The 24441-nt window shown below is 38.1% G+C and overlaps 2 protein-coding genes and 1 pseudogene across 14 annotated transcripts in view; all 3 read left to right on the forward strand.

Annotated features, from left to right (window-relative positions):
* The first annotated feature begins 13 nt into the window (after positions 1–13).
* LOC136268690 (electrogenic aspartate/glutamate antiporter SLC25A12, mitochondrial-like) lies at positions 14–16836 on the forward strand (annotated as a pseudogene).
* Positions 16837–17004: 168 nt separating this feature from the next.
* Positions 17005–24441, forward strand: part of LOC136268688 (protein NLRC3-like) — a 33872-nt gene continuing 26435 nt past the window's right edge. For 12 of the 13 annotated variants that reach the window (XM_066064102.1, XM_066064093.1, XM_066064096.1 and 9 more), the window contains exons 1-5: positions 17005–17121; positions 21387–21466; positions 23029–23074; positions 23119–23454; positions 23741–24267. The gene's annotated coding sequence lies outside the window, so the exon portion shown is untranslated. Of the gene's footprint in view, positions 17122–21386; positions 21467–22997; positions 23075–23118; positions 23455–23740; positions 24268–24441 lie in introns of all 13 variants that reach the window. The other variant, XM_066064094.1, reaches the window with a different exon arrangement.
* LOC136236838 (probable basic-leucine zipper transcription factor Q) lies at positions 23047–24048 on the forward strand. The gene is made up of 3 exons (XM_066027069.1): positions 23047–23074; positions 23119–23454; positions 23741–24048. The coding sequence occupies exons 1-3, from the start codon at positions 23047–23049 to the stop codon at positions 24046–24048; spliced, it is 672 nt and encodes a 223-aa protein (XP_065883141.1).

A 24441-nucleotide genomic window follows, 5' to 3' on the forward strand; every position in this document is an offset into this window, starting at 1 on the left:
GTAAATAACCGTATTGGGCTGTTTCCCATATTATGGCATAAATCGTACGGTATATATCCCGTATTATTTGTGTGAAGCGGGTGGGCCACGCGAGACTACTATCATCGGTAGTTGATATAATGAATTAGACGTGGTACTGACAGACAGGTGAGTGTTCTGTTGTGATAGTTTATTTGCCTATCCGTGCATGCCCACACGGTTCCGGAGGATTTTTTTTCCCTTCTCTTGTCCTGGGCGGAGTTGCACCGGTCCCTTTCCTTTCACCCAAATACAAACTCGAACTGATTCTGGGGCAGCGACAAAGTGCCTTCAATTTGACACTGATAAGGGTGTTCCATCCTAATGCACCAAGCTACTGCACCACCAGTGTTCACTCTTTGTACCGACGACACGGCGACTGAGTCACAGAAGAACTTATAATTAAGAAACGTGAGTATGGCGACCATAGAGCAGCCGGCCTCCTTCACTCCCCTTGTATTTGCGACCATTGGAGGTATTAGTGTCGCGTAGCCAGACCACTTTTTTCCTTTGTGTGGGCGTGGGAAAAATCAACATTCACCCTGACTGCAGTGGAACGCTACACAGAAGAATGTAGGTGAACCAGAACCTTTCCTAGTCTCGTGCCCAGACCGCTTTTTTTCTTTTTGTGTGGGGGCGGAGAAAAAAAGGGTCTGGTGGATCTCCAATACATTTTTTGTGCAGCCGGATCTACAACTTTTGGGGATCGTTGATTAGTGGTGATGGATAGCAAAGGTTTGTTAACGAAGCGACAATAGGAAATACGGCGCGCGTACCCAAGGATTCAGCCTTGCTAAGCAAACGCGTGCTGTATTTCCTATTGTCGCTTCGTTAACAAACCTTTGCTATCCATCACCACTAATCAACGATCCCCAAAAGTTGTAGATCTGGCTGCACAAAAAATGTATTGGAGATCCACCAGACCCTTTTTTCTCCGCCCCCACACAATAAGAAAAAAAGCGGTCTGGGCACGAGACTAAACCTTTCCCTGACGCCCACACAAAAGAAAAAACCGTTTTGGCTACGTGAGACTATGGGGGTATAGTAAGGGAGGCAATAGTTTTCTACCGTTGTTTGCTGACCATCTACTTCACCATGGCTCTACTAATACACTCTGACATGGAAGTAAGCCCAACTCTCATCGCTCTTCTGATATCTCTTTATTTATTTATTATTGCTTTATGGCTAGTATGCCAAGGGTCTGCAAGCAACTGGTGCTTGCAGCTTGAAACACAATTACTATAGTAACTATTAATTATTAACAACTTAGCTAAAGTGTCTGAAAGTTTGATATTGGTGAGATAGTGTGACATTTGCTGCATGGACAAAGAAAATTGAGATGGGCCTCATTGATGAACACAGGGACTTTTATAGCTTTAGTTAGTTGTCCAGCATGTGCTACCTTTTGTGCTAGGGGTGGTAGGCAAGAGAAGTCCCAACCGAGCTCAGAGAAAATATTTGGGGCTTATTTTTGATGATATCTTGGTCGCACTATGTCTTCAAGATGCGCCATTTTAAAGACAAGTTAGTTTTCTTGCTTAGTTTATTGTTTGCCAGTTTGGGGTCCTCCCCTTACCATGAATAATATCAATTGCTTAAAATGTTTGTAAAACAGCATGTATAGGAGCTACACTCTTAAGAGTATTTATGACATGAGACGTGCTATGCTTCCAGTAGACTCCCAACCATTTGACTGATATTCACAAAATAGGCTGTTAACTGTGCTCAGGCTGTTACACAGTGTTACAAATGAAGAGCACTACGAGTGCACTTCTCCAATTGCAACAACAAGTTGTACAATTCCTGTTACAAACGTAGGGAAGCCATCATTTTGTATTTTGTGGACTGGACTTGCGGACTGAGCTGGAAGCTGCTTTATAGCAGTAATCCAAAGATTATCTTCTAATGCTGGGAGCATCGCTATCAAGTTACAACTGCTTGTACTGCTCTTCCTCTTAAGTCACGAAGGTCGCGCATGCCATGAATTATTAGAATATTCCGAAAATGTATGACAGCAGTTGAACCATAACTTTGTAGGGTTGCATAACAGTTTAGCCATAATTTACAGTGAATGCACAACTGCAGGTTGGTATAAACTTACTGATTTGATATTGAGAAGGTGGGTGATGCAATATGTGGCTATATAGTCTCACCTCAGACCACAAGGGCTCATTACTGAAGCTTAACTAGTGCTGGAATGAACCTATGCTACAACAGTAGCCTCTTTCACTACTATTACGCGTGTTTTGTAAATATTCTAATAAATTAGTGCACACACTACCTTTGTGACTTATGAGGAAGAGCAGTACCAGCAGTTGTAGCTCGGTAATGTTGTGCCCAGCATTAGAACGAATAGATAATGCTTGGATTATTGTTAAGCTATTTCCAGCTCAGTCCTATTACGCGTGTTTTGTAAATATTCTAATAAATCAGTACACACACTACCTTTGTGACTTATGAGGAAGAGCAGTACCAGCAGTTGTAGCTCGGTAATGTTGTGCCCAGCATTAGAACGGATGAATAATGCTTGGATTATTGTTAAGCTATTTCCAGCTCAGTCCGTGAGTCCAGTCCACAAAATACATTAGGCCATCATGCACCACTGCAAATCAACACTTTGATCTGTCAGCCAGAAGAAATGGGACACAAAGGAGTACAAAACCATGATGTGTGCATTGTACGAGGAGCGCATCGAATCCTATGGAGAAGGGAACATGTAACTCTGTACACTACCAATAGTGCGGACAAAATTCAAACATGGCATCCGGTGTTACTATGTATATAATTGGTTACATCATTCTTGTGCACAACAGGGATACACTGAATGAGCTGCTACTCCATCGTCTACTGAGAATGTAGCAAAGCTGCTTTGATAAGGTAAAGCTTGGAATAGTCAAGTGGAGTAATTTTGCGTGATTATTGACTGTAGAAAGACTGTCCTGCTAAGCCTGTACTACTATTCCTCTGTCGTGCCCTTGAACTTCATTTCCATAGCTTTGCTTTGTTGCAGTGGAAACATGACGTATTCGAGCATGCGCCTCCACGTAATATCCTAATTAGGAAATTTTAAAAGTTACTTATAGTACACGGCAGCCATGTTTGAATTTTGCTCTTTACGAAGTTGCATGTTCCCTTGTCCATAGGATTCAATGCACTCCTGATTGTACGTACTGTGGCATTCAAAAAGCACCTGTAGGGCTGAAGCAATGTCGAACTATGAAAAATAATCAAAGCTGTTGCCTTAGTTTAGTTGTTATTGAGCTATGCTTGTCTGAGGCATCAGTCAATCAATTGCTAGAAAATTCTATTGAATAGAAATTGTAACAAACTATTTGAAACATTTCGAGTTGTATTGAAGTGAAGACACTTTTGCTTGGTTATACCTCACTAATGCTGCCAAGACATTGTGAAGCTGTTTACTAGTCAATATATCTTCATGATCACAGTGTTACTGTACTGTATGATAATTACTGCATTGATTGATTTGTTGCTTTGTTAATATCATTTTATTCAGTTTGAGTAATATTACAGTATGGTAGTGGAAGTATCTAATGGCTTGTACATAGTCCTGTAACAAATGAATGTGTGAAAGTTCCTTTCTAAAGTTTCTGTGTAATGTATAGACTTTTAGTGTTTGTTCTTTTCCTTACTGCAATTGGCTTAGCTGATGAATATCTGAAATATACTGAACCAGTAAATTACTGAAGACTGGAAAGAATACACAATGGACAGTGACTGCTTTAATTACTGGTTTAAACTTTCATGTGGTAATTGCTTTCTCAGATGCAGTTCTCAGAGTTTTCCCCAGCAAATAAAGTAGAACAATAAAACTTATCAATTTGGTATCAACGTCAAAGTCAATTTTATACATTCTTTTTACCACATCAAAATAAAGTAGAGTGGTGCTGCAGGCTCTCCCACAGCTCCTGCTTCTAATGGAGTTATCTTCAAGGTTATCAGCCATGCTCTTTAATACAATAAAAGCACTGCTCTTGCTGGCTAAGTTGAATACATATTCCACTCATGTCTGAGATGGTTAGTGGTTAAAGTAGAAAGGAAGCCATTTAACTTCCACATAATTACTATATTATAAACTCTTGCTAGTAGACTATATGTGTGGTCTATTAATAATCGAAATATGATCAATTAAGGCTGTTTAGCGGTGCTCCCGAAATTTTTTGACGGTGAACGACTATTGCAAATCCCATACAAAAGTACGGGTAGTAAATGCGGCTCAAGCTATAAGTTACCACTAATACTACGGGCACAGCTACCCATTTGTGAGTCAAGTTACAGAATGCAGATGTTTAGCATAACACAAAACTATGAACTGTTGTGTGATGGGGTGTAGTTTATGCTTTTCGGTATATAGAACAGCCTTGCATGTCAAGAACAGCTTATATAGTAACAGCTATAATACCAGACTTACCACCACCATACAACTTGCCAGCACAGTGCAACCTTACAACCTTTAGGATCACAACCTTCATGCAAGGTTAGTGACAGGCTTTTGCAGCCTTGCACCCTTCACACAGGGTTATAAAAACTGCTGCAATCCTAGGGCAACCTAGAAACTAGCTTGTTGCAACCGCACACGGTTGTGGCAACCCTGAAATTTTCGTATGGGAGCTCCTCTTTTCAGTTGTTCTGCTATACTGGTAGAAGAATTTATCGCTCTGCAAGAAGTACTGGTAAGTGGTCTATTTCCTGAGATTTTGCGAATTTCGCATTTTCTATGTACATTAGATCCTATCCGTTCACCGTCTTGACATATTAAAATATCACGTGTTTTTAGAATGCATACGGCAGTGCATGTAGTCTATAAATTAATGCTAACATTGTGATATTACTCATTATTATTACACTGTATGCATGTTTTAGGATTATTGTAAGCTAGAGTTGTTGTGAGTGCAATAGTCAGCTTTGACCTTGTAGTTGACAAAATGATTGAGTGTTTCATTTTTCTAACTGATTACATGTTTCAAAGTTTACCTGTGCTCCACACTATCCCATGATACAAACAGCAGTCTATGTGCTATTCATGTCATGTTCTAACTGCTTCTGTGTCTAAACACAACTAGTATCCCATATGATGACATGTTACATGTATGTGTTACCTGACAATTCAGTGGAGGTAAATATTAACTGATTTAATGAGTCTGATGGGATACTCACTATTTTGTGTAGTTTATCTGTGATAGAGCATTGTCTAACAGTTATGAAATGAAACTTCTTTTTCATGTCCTGTTAACACTTAGTGTAATACATGTTGTTCAGTGGAGCATTTAATAGAGTTGTTGTGTTGTGTAGGTTGATATCACTTGTGAAGTTTCAGGCTTTTGAGTCACTTCTCTGTGCACCTGATGCCATCTCTCAACTGAGCTTTAAGTTATTTGATGTTGACAAGACTGGGAAAGTGCCTTATGGTAAGCTAGAATGAAAACATACACTGTAAATGATTATGTGAATATAACATTTATTATTTTATTTATGTACACGTACTGTGTGTTACCTCAAGTTTTGACCAGTCTTGTATAAACGTTTATTTACCAGAGTGTACAGTATCAACAGAAATAAATTCCAAGTACAGTCATGATTTCTTACAAACGTTATAAGTGATCAAGTAGATGATTTTAAGTGAAGAACATTTGGTAGAGTTCCTTGTAATATTGAAAATGTGAAATGTGAGGAAAACATCATAGAGAGTACAAGATTGAGATATATACCGTACAACAGGGAATACTGATGAAAGAAAAATGTCACAATTAATCACTTCTGACGAATTAAAGTTTGAAGAAATCACAGATCTAAACACTGACTTGTGAGGCACTTATTGACATTTGACGAATGCAACCAATTCATCAAATTTACAATTCTTCATAATTTCATGTCATATGGTATGAAGTTAATTCAGGAATTACTGATCACTTAGGAACCAGGGTAAAAATCTCTTGAATGAAATAAATTCCCGGGCCATAATTTGAGGACAATACAGTATATTGTAGTGGACTACATGCATTTAACCAGTAGTTTATGATTATCTGTCTTGCTCCAGTTTTATTAAAATATAATCACTCACAGTTAATTGTCATTAGCACTGTGTTTATTTGTTGATATACAGGAAACTTCCATAAGGTACTAAGCAGTACTACAGTTCATCAACAAGTTAACTTTAACTTTAAGAGTACATTTGTAAAGCAGTACTTTGGAACTGATCACTCACATGAGCTTCCCTATGAAGAGTTTGTACAGCTTTTACAGGTAATGTGTGTGTTTGTGTGTGCATGCAAGCACATGTTGTCTGTGTGGATCTGTTATTAAGTGTGTGGTGCGTGTATGTGTGAGTTTGTGTGTCACTGTTATACACACAAGATGCTTCCATTTTATCATGTGTTGTTTTTTGGTGATCATTAGAGTCTTCCAACTGAACATGCTAGACAAGCGTTTATCTCATGTGATCCAGAGGGGAGTGGCTCCATTCCTGCAGTTGACTTTATCAAGTTGATGAGCAAGATCAGAGAATTTAGAATGTCCTCATATGTAAAGGACCACCTGCTATCAGTGAGCGTACTTGTAATATAAAATGTAAAGGCTGGTTTCCATATAGCCACAAATCGCCTGCGCATTGCCTGCGATTATTGAAACAAATACCACAGGCAAACACTGGCAATGTTCAACACGAAGATGCCAAACATGATGCCTATGAGTATACCACACTTTGTAGAGTGTCACTAAAATACTTGTAACATGCCGTGTTGTAACTAATTAAGATGTACCTTTGCTACTAGGGTTGTTTCCAAGGCTCGCTATACTTATAAAATAAGACGTGTAACAAACTGTTAATCCATCTCACTTACGGTTGCAGGCCAACTGCAGTGAACAGCAATAATTCACACGCTACCATAGACACTCTGACTCAGGAAATAATACAGGCAGTTTGAGGCTATATGGGAACCAGCCTTAAGTATGTAGTGGAATATTGTGTATGTGTTTTCTGTATCACCCTATTCACACTAGCCGGGTATTGCATGGTATAGTTCTCCATCAAGCTGCGCTAAGCCACCACTCAACTGGGTCAAAATGCAATGTAAACATATTCTGGGCAATCAACTTTAATAATATGTTATAGTTAAAGCACCTCTGTATGTGTGTACTGAAAATGCAGCACAAGGGGACATGTTGAGAGGCTAATACAGCACTAGGTGAAACCAAGTGCTGTATTAGCCTCAAGTCACCTCCAAGTGCTTTATTTCTCACACACACAAGCATAGGCTGTGCTTTAGTGTTATGTTGTACTTCCTGGTCGTCTGGCTCGGAGCGATTTTCTCTAGTACTCAAACTGCTATGATTTTCAGTGATCAGGATATCAGTAAGTATTTATATATAATCTATTTCTAGTAATAGAATGAACTGATAGGATTAGTTTGGCTAGTTTTAGCAATTTTAATGTCACGCTCGTGATCAATTGTGCTGTCTTAATGAAGTAATGTTTAAATAGCTTTGTGATCGGGCGATCAGTAAGTGTTTATACAATCTGTTTCTTGTTGTAAAACAACCTGGTTTTAGCGATTTGCAGTGTCACACACGTGCTGTTCCAGTAAGTTGTTTTTGTAACATTCCTTCAATAAATTATCCACATAACTGTACTGTATTTGCCCAAGTGTATAACTATTCTGTATGTACAGTTATGCTGCTAATATGGACAGTACAGTACAGGGCATTGCTTTGATCTTCCCACACAAAGTACAATATGTCATGGTTAAGCATTTGGCTGTGCTCTAGCTAAGAGTATGTATACTACAAACAGGCTAGGATTTACTTTGCTTACAGTAGACTCTTAATCCCAACCATTGTGATCTACGTACCAATACCCATTGATATTCTAAAGAAACACCAATATGCAGTCAAACCTCTCTAATTCGACACTCAATGGGAGCCATAAATTTTGCTGGATTAAAGAGGTAGTTGGATTATCAAGTCACCTCTCTAATCCGACATTACAGAATTATGTCAGTAAATTACAGGTAAAACTGATCACACAATGTTTTTAACATGAATTAATTTTAGAATTACAGCTTTTTTTTCTGTTATTGTGAACCAATTAAAAGCTTTGGTTACTTAAACATTATTTTCTGTTATTGTTTTAAATACTGCTATTATTCTCTGTTGGATTATATACAAAGGTCGAAAACAATGTATTTCCAAGTCTAGGGAATCAAATTTTGTGTCGGATTACAGAGCACAGAGGTGTCAGATTATAGAGGTAGTTTTCTATACAAAAGTTTTGGTAAATGACATTTTGGTTGGATTAAAGAGGATTCTGGTTTATGCAGGTGTCGGGTTAGAGAGGTTTGATTGTACAAAGTTCCTAAAACACCATTTCACAGCATACTAAGTGTCTAACTAATCACAACCTTATATTCGCTCATTATTATTTAGGGCAATCTACATGTATCTCTAGTTGCATCAGATTGAGCTGGATATATTAAAATTATAGTTAGATAGTGTGAACAGGGTGTGAGTCATAATCCAACTGTACGTATGTAGTTGAGTGACATGTGGATTATCTGATGTACTGGTGTAGGTTGCTGGTGGGTCAGTTGGTCAACAGGTCAGCTTTCCACAGTTCAAGTCATTTAATCAGTTGTTGGGTAACTTGGATATTATGGAGAAGATAGTCCATGAAGCTGTCAAGTCTAATCCTAATAACACTGCTACTAAAGGTTTGTGTATGTGGTCTGTACAGCAAGTGGCTTAGTGTATCATGTATCATATTGATTTTGAATTATGCACTATGTGTCTGGGTTATGGTCTACAGTTAACGTATAGAAAAGTTTAAGAAGTTTTGTTTGCATAAGAAAGCTAGAGTACTTATTTTCTGTCATTACAGATAAAGTCATGAGAGTATCACAACAGTATGCACAGGTGAGTATCCCAAGTAATGGTTACATTTTGGCTTTCAATATTATTCTAATTGTTTACGTAGGTCACACCTTTACAAATAAACGTGTTATTTGATTTGTGCAATCTTGAGAGAAGAGAAGGGTTCCTATAATTCACACTATATGTCTGTATGTGTATTTGTATTGTAACTTGTCCGTGTAGGTCAATTGCTGTCAGTGACTTCAACAAGCTACTCTACCGGGATCCCATAGTACTACCTGCTCCTAAGAAGGTTTGTTATATGTCAAGCCATGCTCTTACCTATTTCCTAATTTAGCACATGCTGTATTTCTTCCATTTTATAGTTACATATCTTGACAGTAATTATAAACATTGTATTGTTTGTTGTACAGTTGACCCTTGAGCTTGTTGTGGCTGAGTATACCAGTGAAACACTGTTGACTGGATGTATGCTGTATTTGCTTAACCCTTAAACCTGCATAATCCAGAGAATTGGATTTGATTGTTTTTAAAAGAACAAATTGAAAATGCACAATACTTTTACCAATTTACATAGGTGGTTACAAATAGGCATATATATCATAAAGCGTTCGTCCGAACGCTTAGAAAAGCAACTTTTATTAGTTGGCAAAGAGTAAGCTATCTAACTGTGTATAAACTTTCAACATACAACAAGGAACTTACCCACTACAACGTGCTGAATAATTTTGTGTCCTTTTGTCTTTGTATTATCATTGTGCTAGTCGATATCTATATATCAACTGAATTGCCATCACGTGAGATACCAAGAACAAGTCGATACGATGAAGTACAGCCGAGTTATGGCCATTTGTACATTGTTATGTGAAGAAGGAAGACGGAGGGATTGTTCTTTTGCTCTTTCAAAGTGAGGTGGGAAGCTCTGGATTGGATGAAGTAGTAGAAACCAAACAAAGGAGGAGTGGATCATTGACACTGCCAGTTAATCTGATTCACATTGTAGCACCCCTCCTTTCACTTCCCCTCTCTCGCACGTGCACATGCATACCTAAATATACCCACAAACCCAACTCGCGTACAAACCCATCACAGAATGTCCGATTCAGAAAATCAATCCTTCAAGGAATCTTATGACAACTTAAGTGTACACACCCCAACCCCCTCCCCAGACCCATTAATAGGAGACGACTTAACCGACCTTAACAATGATGACATATCAAGTATAAGCCCCATCCCAACACTACAGAACCGGCCGGCTGCAGAGTCCTCTATATAACACCACCAACCAGTACTCCTGTACATGTATCCCATAGGATGAACAGTGGAACAATCGAGGAAAGACAGGCTGAAAGCCCTGCTTATCCTCAGGGCACCGCAACTGGTTGAAGCCGCCAACCAATCCTCCAACAACAGGAGGAAAGTATGGGTGGCGATTAGGTACTCTCAAAGTTTGCACAGTCACCACTCTAATAGAGCAATCAAAGCTGCAGCTTAGTCACTTCTGCTCTGCAGTTAGTTTTTTTTTTCCATGATTAAGCATTAATTGCTAAAAAAGTAGCATAAAATCCTATCTCAGAGCTTCTATCATCTTAAAAAGACATGTCCTCAGTTGCCTTATTATTTCAATCTTTGTCAATGATATATTGTTCAGAAACCTCCTTCTAATAATCCTGGATCCGGCACCCCTTCTCCCCCACACATACACCATGGAGCCACGCTCATTGATCAGTAGGTGTTTTCCAGTTAGTAGGATTGCACAAATCCATACCAGTTGCTATCTGCAGGCTTTAGTAAAGTCACGCCCAATAATTGATTGTACAAGTTATAGAATAGTATTGTGATGATTTTTCTAATTCTAGTTCCATTATAGGTGGTAATTAAATCTAGAGAAGACATCAACATCTGGATGAAATTACTTGAACCAGTTTATCGTTTTGGCTTAGCAGGCATTGGTGGAGGTAAGAGCCATCACAATATTGTTCTAATGATACAATACAATTGTGTTAGTGGTACATGTGTACACTTGTAGCTGTGGGAGTTACAGCAGTTTATCCTATTGACCTGGTCAAGACAAGAATGTAGAATCAGAGGGGATCCCTAGCTGGAGAGATTATGTACCGAAACAGTTTTCACTGCTTTGTTAAAGTGATTTGTAATGAAGGCTTCTTTGGTTTGTACAGAGGTGAGGATTATTGTTTGTTAATACTTAATTTATTTATTTATTATTAATGCTAAGGTCTATAATTTCTTATCAGCAAACTGTTAGTTTACATGTGTGTCTGTGTTGTGTAGGTCTATTACCTCAGTTGATGGGTGTATCACCTGAGAAGGCCATTAAATTGACAACTAATGACACTATGAGAGATCTGTTGACCACAAAGGATGGGAAATTGGCTGTGTGGAAGGAGTGTATTGCTGGTGGATGTGTAAGTGTTCATGTATGCACCTGTGTGGGTGGGGTGTCTGTGTGGGTGTTTGTGATGTTTGTGGATCAGTTTTGCTCATAAATACTGCATCCATGTGTGTGGTGTGTGTAGTGTGACATCATTTGTTGACAACACATGTTACTATTAGGGAGGAGCTTGTCAAGTACTCTTCACTAATCCACTGGAGATAGTCAAGATCAGATTACAAGTAGCTGGTGAAATGGCAGAAGGTACCATGCAGAACTGGTGCAGTTGGTGTTATTAAAGAACTGGGCTTCAAAGGATTGTATAAGGTTAGTTCATATTAGTTATGTCTCTATATTACACCTAGTGGCAAGATGGTGGGTATAGGACATGTCCACATATACATCATACAAACATGTGTGAATACTTCACACACTCTGTCATGCAACACGCACATACGTACCTCAGTCTAGTGACTTGGACAAACACCTGCAACATGTCACATTTTGTCAGTGCATACATGTGCATGTACATTTGCTGGAAATAGTTACCTACTGTAGTCATAATGTACCTGAGCTGACACCATACCTATTGAGGTGTGCCTATATGTGCAGGCACACACATATGTTGTTGTGTTTATTTTACAATGTATTGTATGTACTTACAGGGAGCCTCAGCGTGTTTCCTAAGGGATATTCCCTTTTCAGCAATCTACTTATATATGCTCACATGAAAACATACTTGGCTGATGAAGATGGTTTCAATGGAACAGGATCACTATTTGCATCAACCATGATAGCAGGTATGACTGATAATTTAAAATGAAGAGCACTGATGGGTTCAGTGGACCAACCCACGTGAACTGATATACATTACACATTTGCACGTAAACAATGATTTCACATGAACCAATGTTTACTGCTCACTAAATGTTGAAGAAGTTTGATGAGGTTCAATAAATATTTTACCGAATGGCAAATTGATGATGGCCAAGTGTCCCAATTTCTTTATAATACATTTTAGTAGCACTAGCCATTAAGTAACTTACATAATTCCATTACCAGTTTACTTGGGGATGTCCTACCCTATGACAACAGAGGCTTATATGTTTCTGCTATTATAGGTCCACTAAAATTGAAAATATTTTATTGAGTAAATAGGTTGTTTGTATTACACAATGCACAAAACACCTTTTAATAATTTAATTATGTTATTATACCAAGATATTAAACCACAAAATCTAATTATGTCACATTGTGACATAAGAGAGAATCGGAAGTAGTGTTATTACACACTGTACAACGGAAAAGGTAGATAAAAATCAAAGTCTAGTGTGCAGGTGGCAACACCAAGCTCTCCTTCACAGTGTTCCAAGATTACTCAAATGTTCTGCTGGAATACAATAGTGGAGTAGCTCCTCCTGTAGTGTTTCGCACTATCAAATAAAGATCATGTTTCATTATATGCTTCTCTGGAGTAAGCGGTTTGTTTACAAAGCTGGGTTAGCACTTAGCAGTACCATGAAGCAAACAATGGTATCACTGTTACACTTTCCCAAATCACTTCTCTGTCTGGTCAATATCTCATGCATATCTAGCCAGTGGTGCCATTGCATTTGTTTTTTCCTCACATGTCTCTACCTCCATCCGCTGTATTGGACACTTAATTTTAAAATATTCAAGAAATAAACTTAGACTTCACTATACAGTTGATTTACAGTCCCGATTCTCGAATGTTCTTCATCACCGAGACCAGCATAAACCATTTCCTGTTACTGCAGTACAAGTGTTTCAAGTTGTTATGCTAGATATGATGTGAAACTAAATCGAATCTTTCTGTATATGGACACATCTGTCGCTCTATGGCACCTCACGTGTAGTAAAGTTTCTTTGTCTGATGTGTTATGATGCAATATAATTGACTAACCACAATACACTAAATCTACGTATCATAACAAAACAAAATCTGACTAAATCACTTACACCAACCTATTCCACTAGTAGTAAGGATCAATGAAGTAACCAAAGTGTATTTTACCATTTCAGTTGACCTTTAAGTATTCACCACTGTGATAATGCATTTGTGTAGTGTACTTTGTATTTACACCTGTACATGAATTTACAATTACTTTATGTAGACATTTCTGTACCATATCATCTTATAGGAGTTCCAGCTGCAGGTCTGCTCACACCAGCTGATGTGATCAAGACCAGACTACAGGTAATGTTTGGACCATTTTGTGTTGCATGTAATGGACAATGTGTAGTAGTGTATGTGGTTGTGTTGTGGAACATTGTGATGACTGTGATGTTTAGAATTACTTTCGTTCTCATGATAACATTAATGTGATTATCATTATAACAATACTGAGTCATTCACTTGTTCTACACTACCATCTAGTTTGTGATATCTCATGTGTATTCATACACCTGTGCATTGCACTTGTATAGCAAGCTGTTCATTTATCTTTCCACACTTGAAACTGTGCATGTCATGTATAATTGATATTGCATGTGTGAAACAAATGCCTTCTTACCGTACGTGTTTCAAGTTGTTATGGTAGATAATGACGTGAAGCTAAATCGAATCTATGGACACTTTGTTGCTGTATGGCACCTCACATGTATTAAAGTTTCTTTGTCTGATGTGTTATGATGTAATATAATTGACAAACCACAATACACTAAAATGTATATCCCATTAGTAGCAAGGATTGATAATGGCCAAAGTGTATTTTACCATTTCAGTGGACCTTTAAATTTCCATTGTCAGTCCCATACGCAAGCTCTAAGAAATGAATGGCATCAGATCTTGAAAAAATCCATTATTACAAATCATCTTCTCCCACTCTTTGTAAATAAATTACAACTCACCTAAACTAAAGCTTTTCTGAGATTCTCTTGCAATAATCTCTGTTTAATGGTAAAATCACTGCAATAGCAAATGTGAGTAAATTGCTTAGATTAATATAATCTGCCATATAATGGTGGTTTTGATAGTTAGTTGGTTAATGCCCTACATTGGAGTCACTCAATAGGATTTTCTATGGGACCAGAAGATATGGTGATGATAATAAGTAACCTGATTTGGGTGCACATGATAAGGCCAGTAATGTAGTGTTATAAAGTGATGTGATCTGAAGTATGAACTAATGTGATTCTATTGTCAGGTTAAAGCACGTTCAGGACAGCAGACCTATGATGGACTGATAGACTGTGCCAAGAAGCTATACAGATATGAGGGAGGAACTGCTTTCTGGAAAGGAGCAGGAGGTACTTGACATGTTTCACTGAATCACTTTACTAGCAGTAGGATAGTATCTATACCAAAAGGTTAAACAAGCTGTGAAACAAGAGTGTAGCCTCCACTAATGTTGTGAACTCAATTTTGGTGGTACAGAAATGGCTGCAATCATTCAATGGCAACTATTTATTTGAGATCCATTTCACTGTTCAAAATGGTCTATTGAAGCATGACTGCTCTATTAGAGTAATAATATCTCAAGTGTTCTGTGTAATTCTGTAAATTCTACAATTACTTTGTAACCATTAAAATGTACTCCTGTTTATGGGTCAAAATGATTTTCTGTTTACAGCTTGACCTGTAGCATGACCAATTAATCTTTCTTTACAGTAATCCTCATTAATCACTTTTCCAATATTCATTACACTCTGATGACACACCTTTTGACCTGTGTACAGCATGGTATGGCTCGAAATAAATTGCAGTATGAATCAATCAATCGTATTGTGCCGAACTGGGTCCAGAATGACACGACAAGATGAGGTGGGCTGGCACAGGTTGGCCCATTATAGGATACAATATGAACACTTTTCTGGACTAATAATATTTTGTTTCTGTTGGCCACACAGCGAGTACTCTAAAAGTATTGTACAACTGCTACAACGTACTGTGAGATGTGCCATGCTTCCCAACTGTTTTGTTGTACTGTCATTATTTTGTAAAAGGGGTACACCTTGTTGAGTAGTAGTGTGAACAAAAAAAAATTGAATGCGATAATCTGGGAGTGTGCAAAAGGCACATTTTGGAGGGAAAGGAAATTTAGCAGAATGGCAGAAATAGCTAAATTGTCATTTCTAGATTACGAAAAGCCTAATAGGACTATACATATGTAGTATGAAGACTCAATAACTGTTTGTTGGTACTGTACGTAGCTAGCTAGAACTCACCAAAATTCTCTTGGAGCGCCAATTTCTCAGGTGTATAACTTGCAGCTTAGAATCATTAGACATAATAATCCTCGAGCTGTTCTTAAACTGCACGTAACTTCATCGATCTGCCATCTTGCAGCACATCATATTCGAAGCGCATGTTACAATAAGTGCGTAGCCAAAGTACATTATTACACATAACCCTCTGCTAGAATGTTCTTTAAAATTCTCATGAAATTAATTGCCACTTTGTGTTGTAAAAGTGCATATCATCGTGGTCTTCTTTCAATCACATGAGAATGTTGGCTAGGCGCTTATTGCAACATGACCTTCAAATACAGTGTGCCACAAGGTGACTGATTAATGAGGCTATAGTTTAAGAGCAGATCAAGGATTATTTATTATGGTTATGATGCTAAGATGCTAATTTTATGCTGGAGAATCGGCGCTTCATAGAGCATGCACTTCAATTGTGGTGAGTTCTAGCTAGCTACATTGTGTTTAACAGTACTAGCAAACAGTTATTGAGTCTTCACGCTACTTATGTATAGTGCTCTTAGGCTGTCTATAACCTGGAAATGACCATTTAACCATTTCCGTCGTTTCTGCCATTCCGCTAAATCTCCTTTCCCCATTTTGGACAACCTTCTGGTGTGCCAAAGTAATTGGATGATATGTTTTATGGCAGGATTTGTATACAAATTTTTGTTGAAGTATTTGTGGGCACACATCTCAAGAATGTTTTTGCCAGGTTGAAATTCATCAGAAAGGAACGTACAGTGACATGTGTGAAAACATTTGTGTTCCTTGTCTGCTTATTGGGCCACTCAACATGTTACCATGTGTCTTGATCAGTTGTGTGTTGGCAAGTTGATGTATTTCTTTATCTTCCTGTTTAGCTCGTATATGTAGATCTTCTCCACAATTTGGTGTAACACTTATGACATATGAATTACTACAAAGAGTTTTCCAAGTGGACTTTAGCAAAAGGTAAACACTTCCAAGAGCCATACCTACTGTAGATTATATTTCCAATGGTCAGTGTATTTATTTACTGTTGTTTTTACCAACAGTAAACCACCTAGCAGGAAACGTAGTGATGTTGACCTGTTACCACAACGAGACCCTGGCATGATAGGAGGTTTCAGAGTAGCTCATCGTTGTTTGGCTGGAATGGAGAGTAGATATGGATTAGTATTTCCCAAGAATTCACCAGTGACTACCAACCCTCAGAACTCATGAAATTTTACATATAAATCGTTTTGTCACCTTTTATTACATTGAAAATAATTAATTTATTTTGATGTACTGATTTGTATGATTTCTCTAACTACTTCAATGATGTGTTTTTTACAGTACTACCATAAACAAAATCATGTGGAAATCCGACCAAAGCCAATTGCCATTGACCCAGTTGTATGATATAGTGTATAGTCTTGTGTAGTTGACCCAATGACAAAAGAAAAGGTCTGACTGAGAGACTAGAGTGTATGCAAGTATTTATGGAGTTTTGTGGTGTCTGGTATCCCAGGAATTTCATAGTCAGCCACAAGGCATGCATGATGTATGAACTATGATGTAATGGTGATCCACCTCGAGCCCAAGTGGGGAATGTGATCTATGTAGTTGATATAGTGAAATAGATGCGATACTGACAAGTGAGTGTTCTCTTGTGAATGTTTATTCGCGTATCCGTGCCCAGACCAGTTTTTCCCGAGTTTTTTTCCCTCTTGTCCGCACCGGACTCTTTCCCCCCGCTCAAATACAAACTCAAGAGTGAACACTGGTGGTGCAGTAACTTGATGCATTAGGATTATGTCAAAAAGTCACTTTGCCGCTGCCCCCATAATCAGTTCTTTGTATCGACGACACGACTCACAGAATTAAAAGAAGCGTGAGTATCAGTGGTGACCAATGAGCAGGCCTCCTTCACTCCCCTTGTGTTTGCGACCACTGGAGGTATGGAAAGGGAGGCACTAGTTTTCTACCGTCGTTTGGCTGACCATCTATCTCGCTAGTTACAGCATAGATATTATAATATAGTACTTTAGTAGAGTCTATGGTTACAGTCAGACATGGAAATAAGTCCATCTCTCATCGCTCTTCTGATGCCTCTCTTGAGGTGGGCCGCATTGATGAACACAGGTACTTTTAGAGCTTTAGTTTCCTGGTCTATCTAATTCAGTTGTCCAGCACGTGCTACTGAGTGTGATGGAGGTGGTAGGCAAGGGCAATCCTGATCTAGCCCTTGGGAAAATTATTTAGTGCTTATTTTTGATGATATCTTCAGTTGCACCATGTCTCCAAAGTGTACCATTTTTAAGACAAGTTAGTTTGGTGTTTTCATGCTTAGTTTATTGTTTGCTAGTTTGGGGTCCTCCCCCTATTATTAATCACTTAAAATGTTTACAGCATAATATATGAGCTGTTTGATTGTGTTTGGGTCTTCGTAAGTATGACCATGTCTCCAGACCTTACAGTGGCTACCACTGGGAAGTGTAATTCAGTATAAAATAAATACATATCGTTCACTCTGTGCAATTTAGTCTAATGGTACCATGCTACAGTCTGGTGGAATTCATTGCCATGTAGTTTATTTGATGATACCACTAATTTTCATAATGGTACCAACATGTCTTAGTACTGGTGCAATAATATAATACAGGAAAACTCAGCTTTCTCATAAAAAAACTTTATAATGTTCTGGGCTGGCTTTAAGTCTTTAACATTTTTTGCGTCAACCAGTTGTACTCAAGAACAATATATAGAATAGGAACTATTGTTTTCTACAGGGCAATCTGTCTTAATTGGTATATCAAGAAAGATAATTTTATCTAAGGACTGTAATGTCTACTGTGTTAGTAAAGCAGGCCCTCAGGAATATGCATGAAATAAGGCAAATGACGATTGAGATGGTGACTACACTATAAAATAAACCTGAAATCACACTCTGGTCATAGTGATGGAGAAATTGTAGCAAGTAATAATAGCACTGTGGGCTGCAACATTAGACAAGTCTCCATTATAGAAGAAATTGTTACCATGCCTTTGTTATAGGTAATACTATATATGGATATGATTGCGGAGTCTGTTAGTATGTACTAGTCTACTCCATCAATGTGGTTAGTATGGTGAAAGAAACTGAGGATGGTTGACATAAAATCTATTGTGTTCAAATTAGAATATGTATGGTTGACAGATAAAAATCATCTTCACTACTTTTGCCATGCACTAATGGTTATAAGCACAGACTCTACTTGTACTTGAAGTGTTGTTAAACTAATAAGTTTTGCTGTGCGTTGAATGATGTTGGCTTTGTGGAATATAATTGGATAGTGGTCACTTATGCTATTCCTGGGAGTGCTACTACACAGACTTTCTAAAAGCTTGTGTAGCCTGTAGTTTTGAACTACAAAATAAGCAATAGTATACAAGGCCTATGAACATATACTAACCAGGGATAGGATTGCAGGACACAAAATTAACGTAAAATTGTTGTATGTAAAATCAGTGTTTTTTCGTGCTGGTGGTTAAAGACATGCGTATACAGGGTTCTGCTCACACTGGTCGGCAGTGGTTCAAAGAGACCAGTACCTCTAAAAACCGACCAGTGCCTTCTTAAATCCAACCAGTACAATTCTTACATATATCACTGATGTACATGCAATGTACTCTAATATAACACACAGCATATCAGTTCATATTAACTTTAGGCCACCACTCAGGAATTCCTGGGCAGAACCCTATGTACATTGTTTCCATTCAATGTATTCACAATTGTTTCACAGTTGTCTTCAGATGCTGGATCAGTTTTGCATTTCAGGCATTTTTAGGGGTTAGTCGGTCTCACTTGGCAGACTAGAGTGTAGTTTCCAAATTTTGTGTAATAAGTAAGATGTCTTCAGTCCAGCTTGCCAGGTTGATATCCTCTAATAAAACAGTCATTACTCTAATATAACAGTCAGTATACTATTGTACATGCATCCAGAGTCGCCTTAGGCATACAAGTAATGAAATGACATATCATTCAGATAGTAGCTACTGTATCATACAGTACAGTACAGAAACTTGTTGGAAGAGTTTAGGGTTGGTCTGAAAACATTTTTGGGCTTGTTGTGCCTAACCAATACTACCAGACTGTTATCATACAGTACAATAATAACTGTATAGTAGGGACCACAAAGGAGTAGGCGTGGTCCACGAAATAACATCACCCAAAACCAGCTTCAATTTTCCCTGATGACGATGAGGCAGCGTTGGTTAGGTAAAACTAAGCCCAAAGAAGCTTTCAGATCGACCCGAAACACTTTCAACAAGTTGCTACGGAATTTTAAAAATACTTTATTTAACGGAATTTTCTACTGCCTGACTGACTGATGCCTCAAGACAAGTGTAACTCAATAATGGCTAAGACTACGGGCTTGATTTTTTTCACTGTTCGACGTCACTTCGGCCCAAGAGGTGCCTTTTGGCATACCGCAGTGCGTACAATGCATTCTTCATGGACTTACCAGTGTCCTCCTTTGTGTCCCATTCATCTTTGCTGACAGTGAAAAGTGTCAATTTGGCGATAGCACATGATGGTTTCCCTTAGTAACGGAAATCGTCCGTATTTGTCATAGTGGCTATTCTGATAGCAGAGGTGCTTTTCAAACAGTTCTTGATTCATACTGCTGTGTAACAGGTTGAAAATAGCCGACAACGAAGCGTAATGGATACTTCACTTTTCAGACGATATTATTGATATAACTGGGGTGCGCAGCACCATTTCTTTTGGTATGTGTGGATTAGGTGCTTTTCAAACAGTTCTTGATTAGAAATGCTGCGTAACGGGTTGAACATAGCTGGCAACGAGGCGTAATGGATACTTCCCTTTTCAGACGATAATTGGGGTGTGCGGTGCCATTTCAGATGCGGTATGTGTGGGTTCACCAGTCGTAATAATTTATTTACAAAAAAAGTTAACAAACAAGTACACAGGAAATTTTGGAATTTTCAACTAGAGTAGGGACCATAACACATCAATAAAAAGTTCTGAAACAAGCTGGAATAGTTGACGATATTAAATCACAATAAAACAATAAGAAGTGTTATATCCCTACTGTGCATTTCCATTTGGTATCATGAACACAGTAGGGATATAACACTTCTTATTGTTTAACTGTGATTTAATATCGTCAACTACTCCAGCTTGTTTCAGTACTTTTTATTGATGTGTTATGGTCCATACTCTAGTTGACAATTCCAAATTTTTCTATGTACTTGCAGGAAAAGCAAAGCTGGTTGTTGGGTGATATTATTGGACAAGAAAGATGATCCCCTAATACAGCACTTCTGTACTGTGTGATGCTGCAGGATAGTTTTTCTAACTCAGAAAACTCCTTATAAATCATTCGAGGACTACAGATTTAAATAATAGCTGAGGCAGTTATTCAAGGGTGGTGTTTATGTTCTTAGTCTATCTTTATGGACACAGTGCGGCCTGTATATACTCCAATGCAGTGACAATTAAAGATCCAGCATTTAACCAAGGAAATATAATACTTCAGTACCTTCCTGTTAAAAATGAATCTGAGGTATATGACAACTTTGCATGGATAATGTAAGAAGGCATTTTTTTAGGTTAGTATTCCATTCCCAAGCTGCAGTAGATCCTTTATGTTGTTACACCCCAACCTTAACTACATATGGTTTTAGTGATATCTTCAGGTTTATAACCTGTGATTAATTGTCTTGTATCTTCTTGGGATCAGTTAATGTATACGTAGTTTTAAAAAGTTAAATTGAATTTTTTAATGTTCTTTCATTACTTACTCCATACTGTAAGTGTAAGTGTATGAGTAGGACAATGGTGGCTAGTGGTGCCACATTATTGCACTGAGTTAATTTTATTATTGTTTAAGTTCTTGTCCATGATGTTTAGGTATCTCATAGCTACTGTACTAATTTCATTACAAGTGGACGCAAAGTGCAAATGATTCAGTACAAGAGCAATGAACCAAGGTACATCTTGTGTAGTGTGTGCTGTATGTATTGTGAGGTGTATACTCTTAAAAAAAATCACCCAAAATTGCAGTGTGATTAACGGGCTATAATCATGGAAGATATACAGTAGGGATAAACAGTAGTAATAATGATACTGGGATCAAGACTTACGGTAGTGAGTCACATGACCAAAGAAAGTAGGGCTCCCAACTACCCATAATGCAATTTGTCCAGACACAGTGTCCCATCAAAGCATAAAGAAGGAGCCTAAGGGCTGAGCTGGCATGCTATCAATAACAGTCACTTGGTTGCCAGGAGATAGTATACATTCTTACAACCCTAGGGAGTGACCATAAATGTATTATTTGCCAACCCTCTGGTGTACTTTAACCACATAACAGCTGCAGTAAGGCATGTGATGTCTTACCACTATAATGTTCATTTGCTATGCTACAGTAGACATGTTGGGCATTCATCTCATGTCCAGTCAATTTTGGCAATTGTCCGGCTAATTTTGGTTTGTCAGGACATTGTGGCAGGACAACAGAGAATTCTTATCACAAGCTCTGCCTCACGATACAACACAACCTTTGGTATAATATTGTATAAGCATATTAGTAGTTAAATAATCCCCTCATTCTCCTCCTCCACCTTTACATACTCAAAAAAACCAACTAGTACCTTAAATCTCCAACCAGTACAACTCTTACAATGCACATGTAATTACTCTAATATAGCACACAAACATTCTAATACAACACACAGCATAACAACTGTTAGCTACCACTCAGGAATTCCAGGGCAGAACCCTGTTTATTATGCAGTCAACACTAATTGCTATACTTTGCTGAACTCAGTGAATTGAGTGCAATTCCCCATAAACATTTATTTTGCGGTCAATGTTAGGTGAATCAGTGTGGTGAATTCAGTGAACTTGCATTTGATGCTATTCCCATTGTTTGTTTACGATGATGCTAAGGGTATGAAAGTAATGCTGAAACGCTTAATATGTTAGTGCATTTTATGGGACAATCCAGTTTAGTATGTTTCAACATACCAAAAAGTTGAGCTCACCTGCAATTTGTCTGGGAAATGTAGAACAAAACCAGCCTTAACTCAATTTGTTGATGGTTTAGTGGTTCCCAGAAGCCAGCGAGACAAAGAAGAAGAAAAAGGTTAGGAAGAATAATACGAAGAAATAAGACGAACTTTGAAGGCATGTATCTCAGTGATAGAAGGGTGGATTCACCTCAAATTTGGAATGAGAGGTGCCCTATCCTGAGGTAGTTTCCGCAGCAAAAATGGTTAATTTTCGTCCTGCCATTATTGAGCTGGGATGTGTGAAAATAGCGTTTTCTTGGTTCCTGTAAAATACACACTTGTCTGTCGCGCACCCACACTAGCTGTACTTGGCCGCACGACACACTATCGTGTGTCTTAATGTGAATGGACAATACTAGCTACGTACACATACTGCAAGTGTGAGGAGTAGCTAGCACACCACATACAATAGATTGTAAAGTGTATATGTCTTCTTACACACTGTTAGTTTCAGGAACATTGACCTGTTTCTTGTATAGAAAGAATATGATTGTATAATGTCAAACCAACCACAACAACAAACTGGTTAGTGATCGTATAATGTAGTGTTATAGTTAATGTGTTATCAGTTTCCAGTGAGGACCACACCACTAGTGAACATCATGAACATCAAACTCATTCATCACAACAACTGGTGGACCAGTATCCCTCCATGATGACTGGACATCTACAACTACCAACATTTGGACCACAGGTTTATGCAACACCATTTCAACAACTGCAGTATCAACAAGCTTACTCAATGATGTATCCACAACAAGGAATGTTACCATATGCTCCACTACAAACAAGTTACCCTGTGTGTTCACCACCACTACTACAGCAGCAGCAGCAACAACAACAACAACAACAACAACAACAACAACAACAACTACAAGCTCCACAACAGCAGCAATTTAATTTAGGTATATACATTAACTAAGGTGGTAGCATTGCTATCAAGATTCAGTGGTGTAGCTAGACTACATAACTACATAAAAGTATAGCTATAGGTTAAATTAATGTAGAGGGAAATCATATTTTATTATGCAAAACCTGCCAACCTAAAGAGGTCTGGAAGCATGCTCTGGGCCTGGGCCTGGGTTCTTGTTACACCCTGTCAATACTTACAGTAAGATTTATTACATAATATAGGTGGCAGTACTATTTATCACTCCTAGTGTTGTAGAGTGATGTTACATTTTATTATAGGGATGATCAATCCCATGATGTTTCCACAACAACTACTACCATTAGCTGGATACCCTGTATATCCACATCAACTACAACACAGTCAAGATGATGTGATGGGTAGATCTGTTAGTAGTGATGTTCATCTAAGACACAACAATATGATTCCTCCAGTGATATCTACACTACCAACTACTGGTCCTCACCATCAGTACTCACAACACTTACCATATAATCCATATTATCACATGATACCTCAACAATCATTACTACCACCTCAGATAAGACCTATCTCATCCCCAACAGATCCACAACAACAAAACAATTAAGATGATAGTGGTAGTGTGGTGAGGCCAGTAACAGTTAATACTGAACAGAATGTGATCTCCAATTCAGTTCCACCTCCTTCATCTTCATATCATTCATCAACTCCACCCAGGTCACTGGTGGTTGATTCATTGGTAACTGTAACAAGTACAATTTGCTCCAGTCATCATAGGTCACCTTGTGTATCATTTTCTTTGGTAGGGTCATCATCGTCATCACAGGTATGGATGTAGTGAATGATATTTTGTATATTATAGATGTCTACATGTTACTATATCTGCTTGTCACAGGATATTGGAACATTCAATTATGCTGTTTTTCCCCTGTCCGTTATGAAACATTTTCACAAAATGAGTAGCCATGTCCAATTTATTATGTAAATGGCTGTTTCCTTT

Source organism: Dysidea avara, chromosome 10, assembly GCF_963678975.1.
Source record: "Dysidea avara chromosome 10, odDysAvar1.4, whole genome shotgun sequence".
Lineage (NCBI taxonomy): Eukaryota > Metazoa > Porifera > Demospongiae > Dictyoceratida > Dysideidae > Dysidea > Dysidea avara.

Bases quoted from the DNA above. Each gene is read 5' to 3' on its own strand.
- LOC136236838 (XM_066027069.1), top strand. From the start codon at position 23,047: ATGTCAAACCAACCACAACAACAAACTG. The intron at 23,075-23,118 runs GTTAGTGATCGT...ATGTGTTATCAG, and splicing joins CCAACCACAACAACAAACTG to TTTCCAGTGAGGACCACACC. The intron at 23,455-23,740 runs GTATATACATTA...ATTTTATTATAG, and splicing joins ACAGCAGCAATTTAATTTAG to GGATGATCAATCCCATGATG.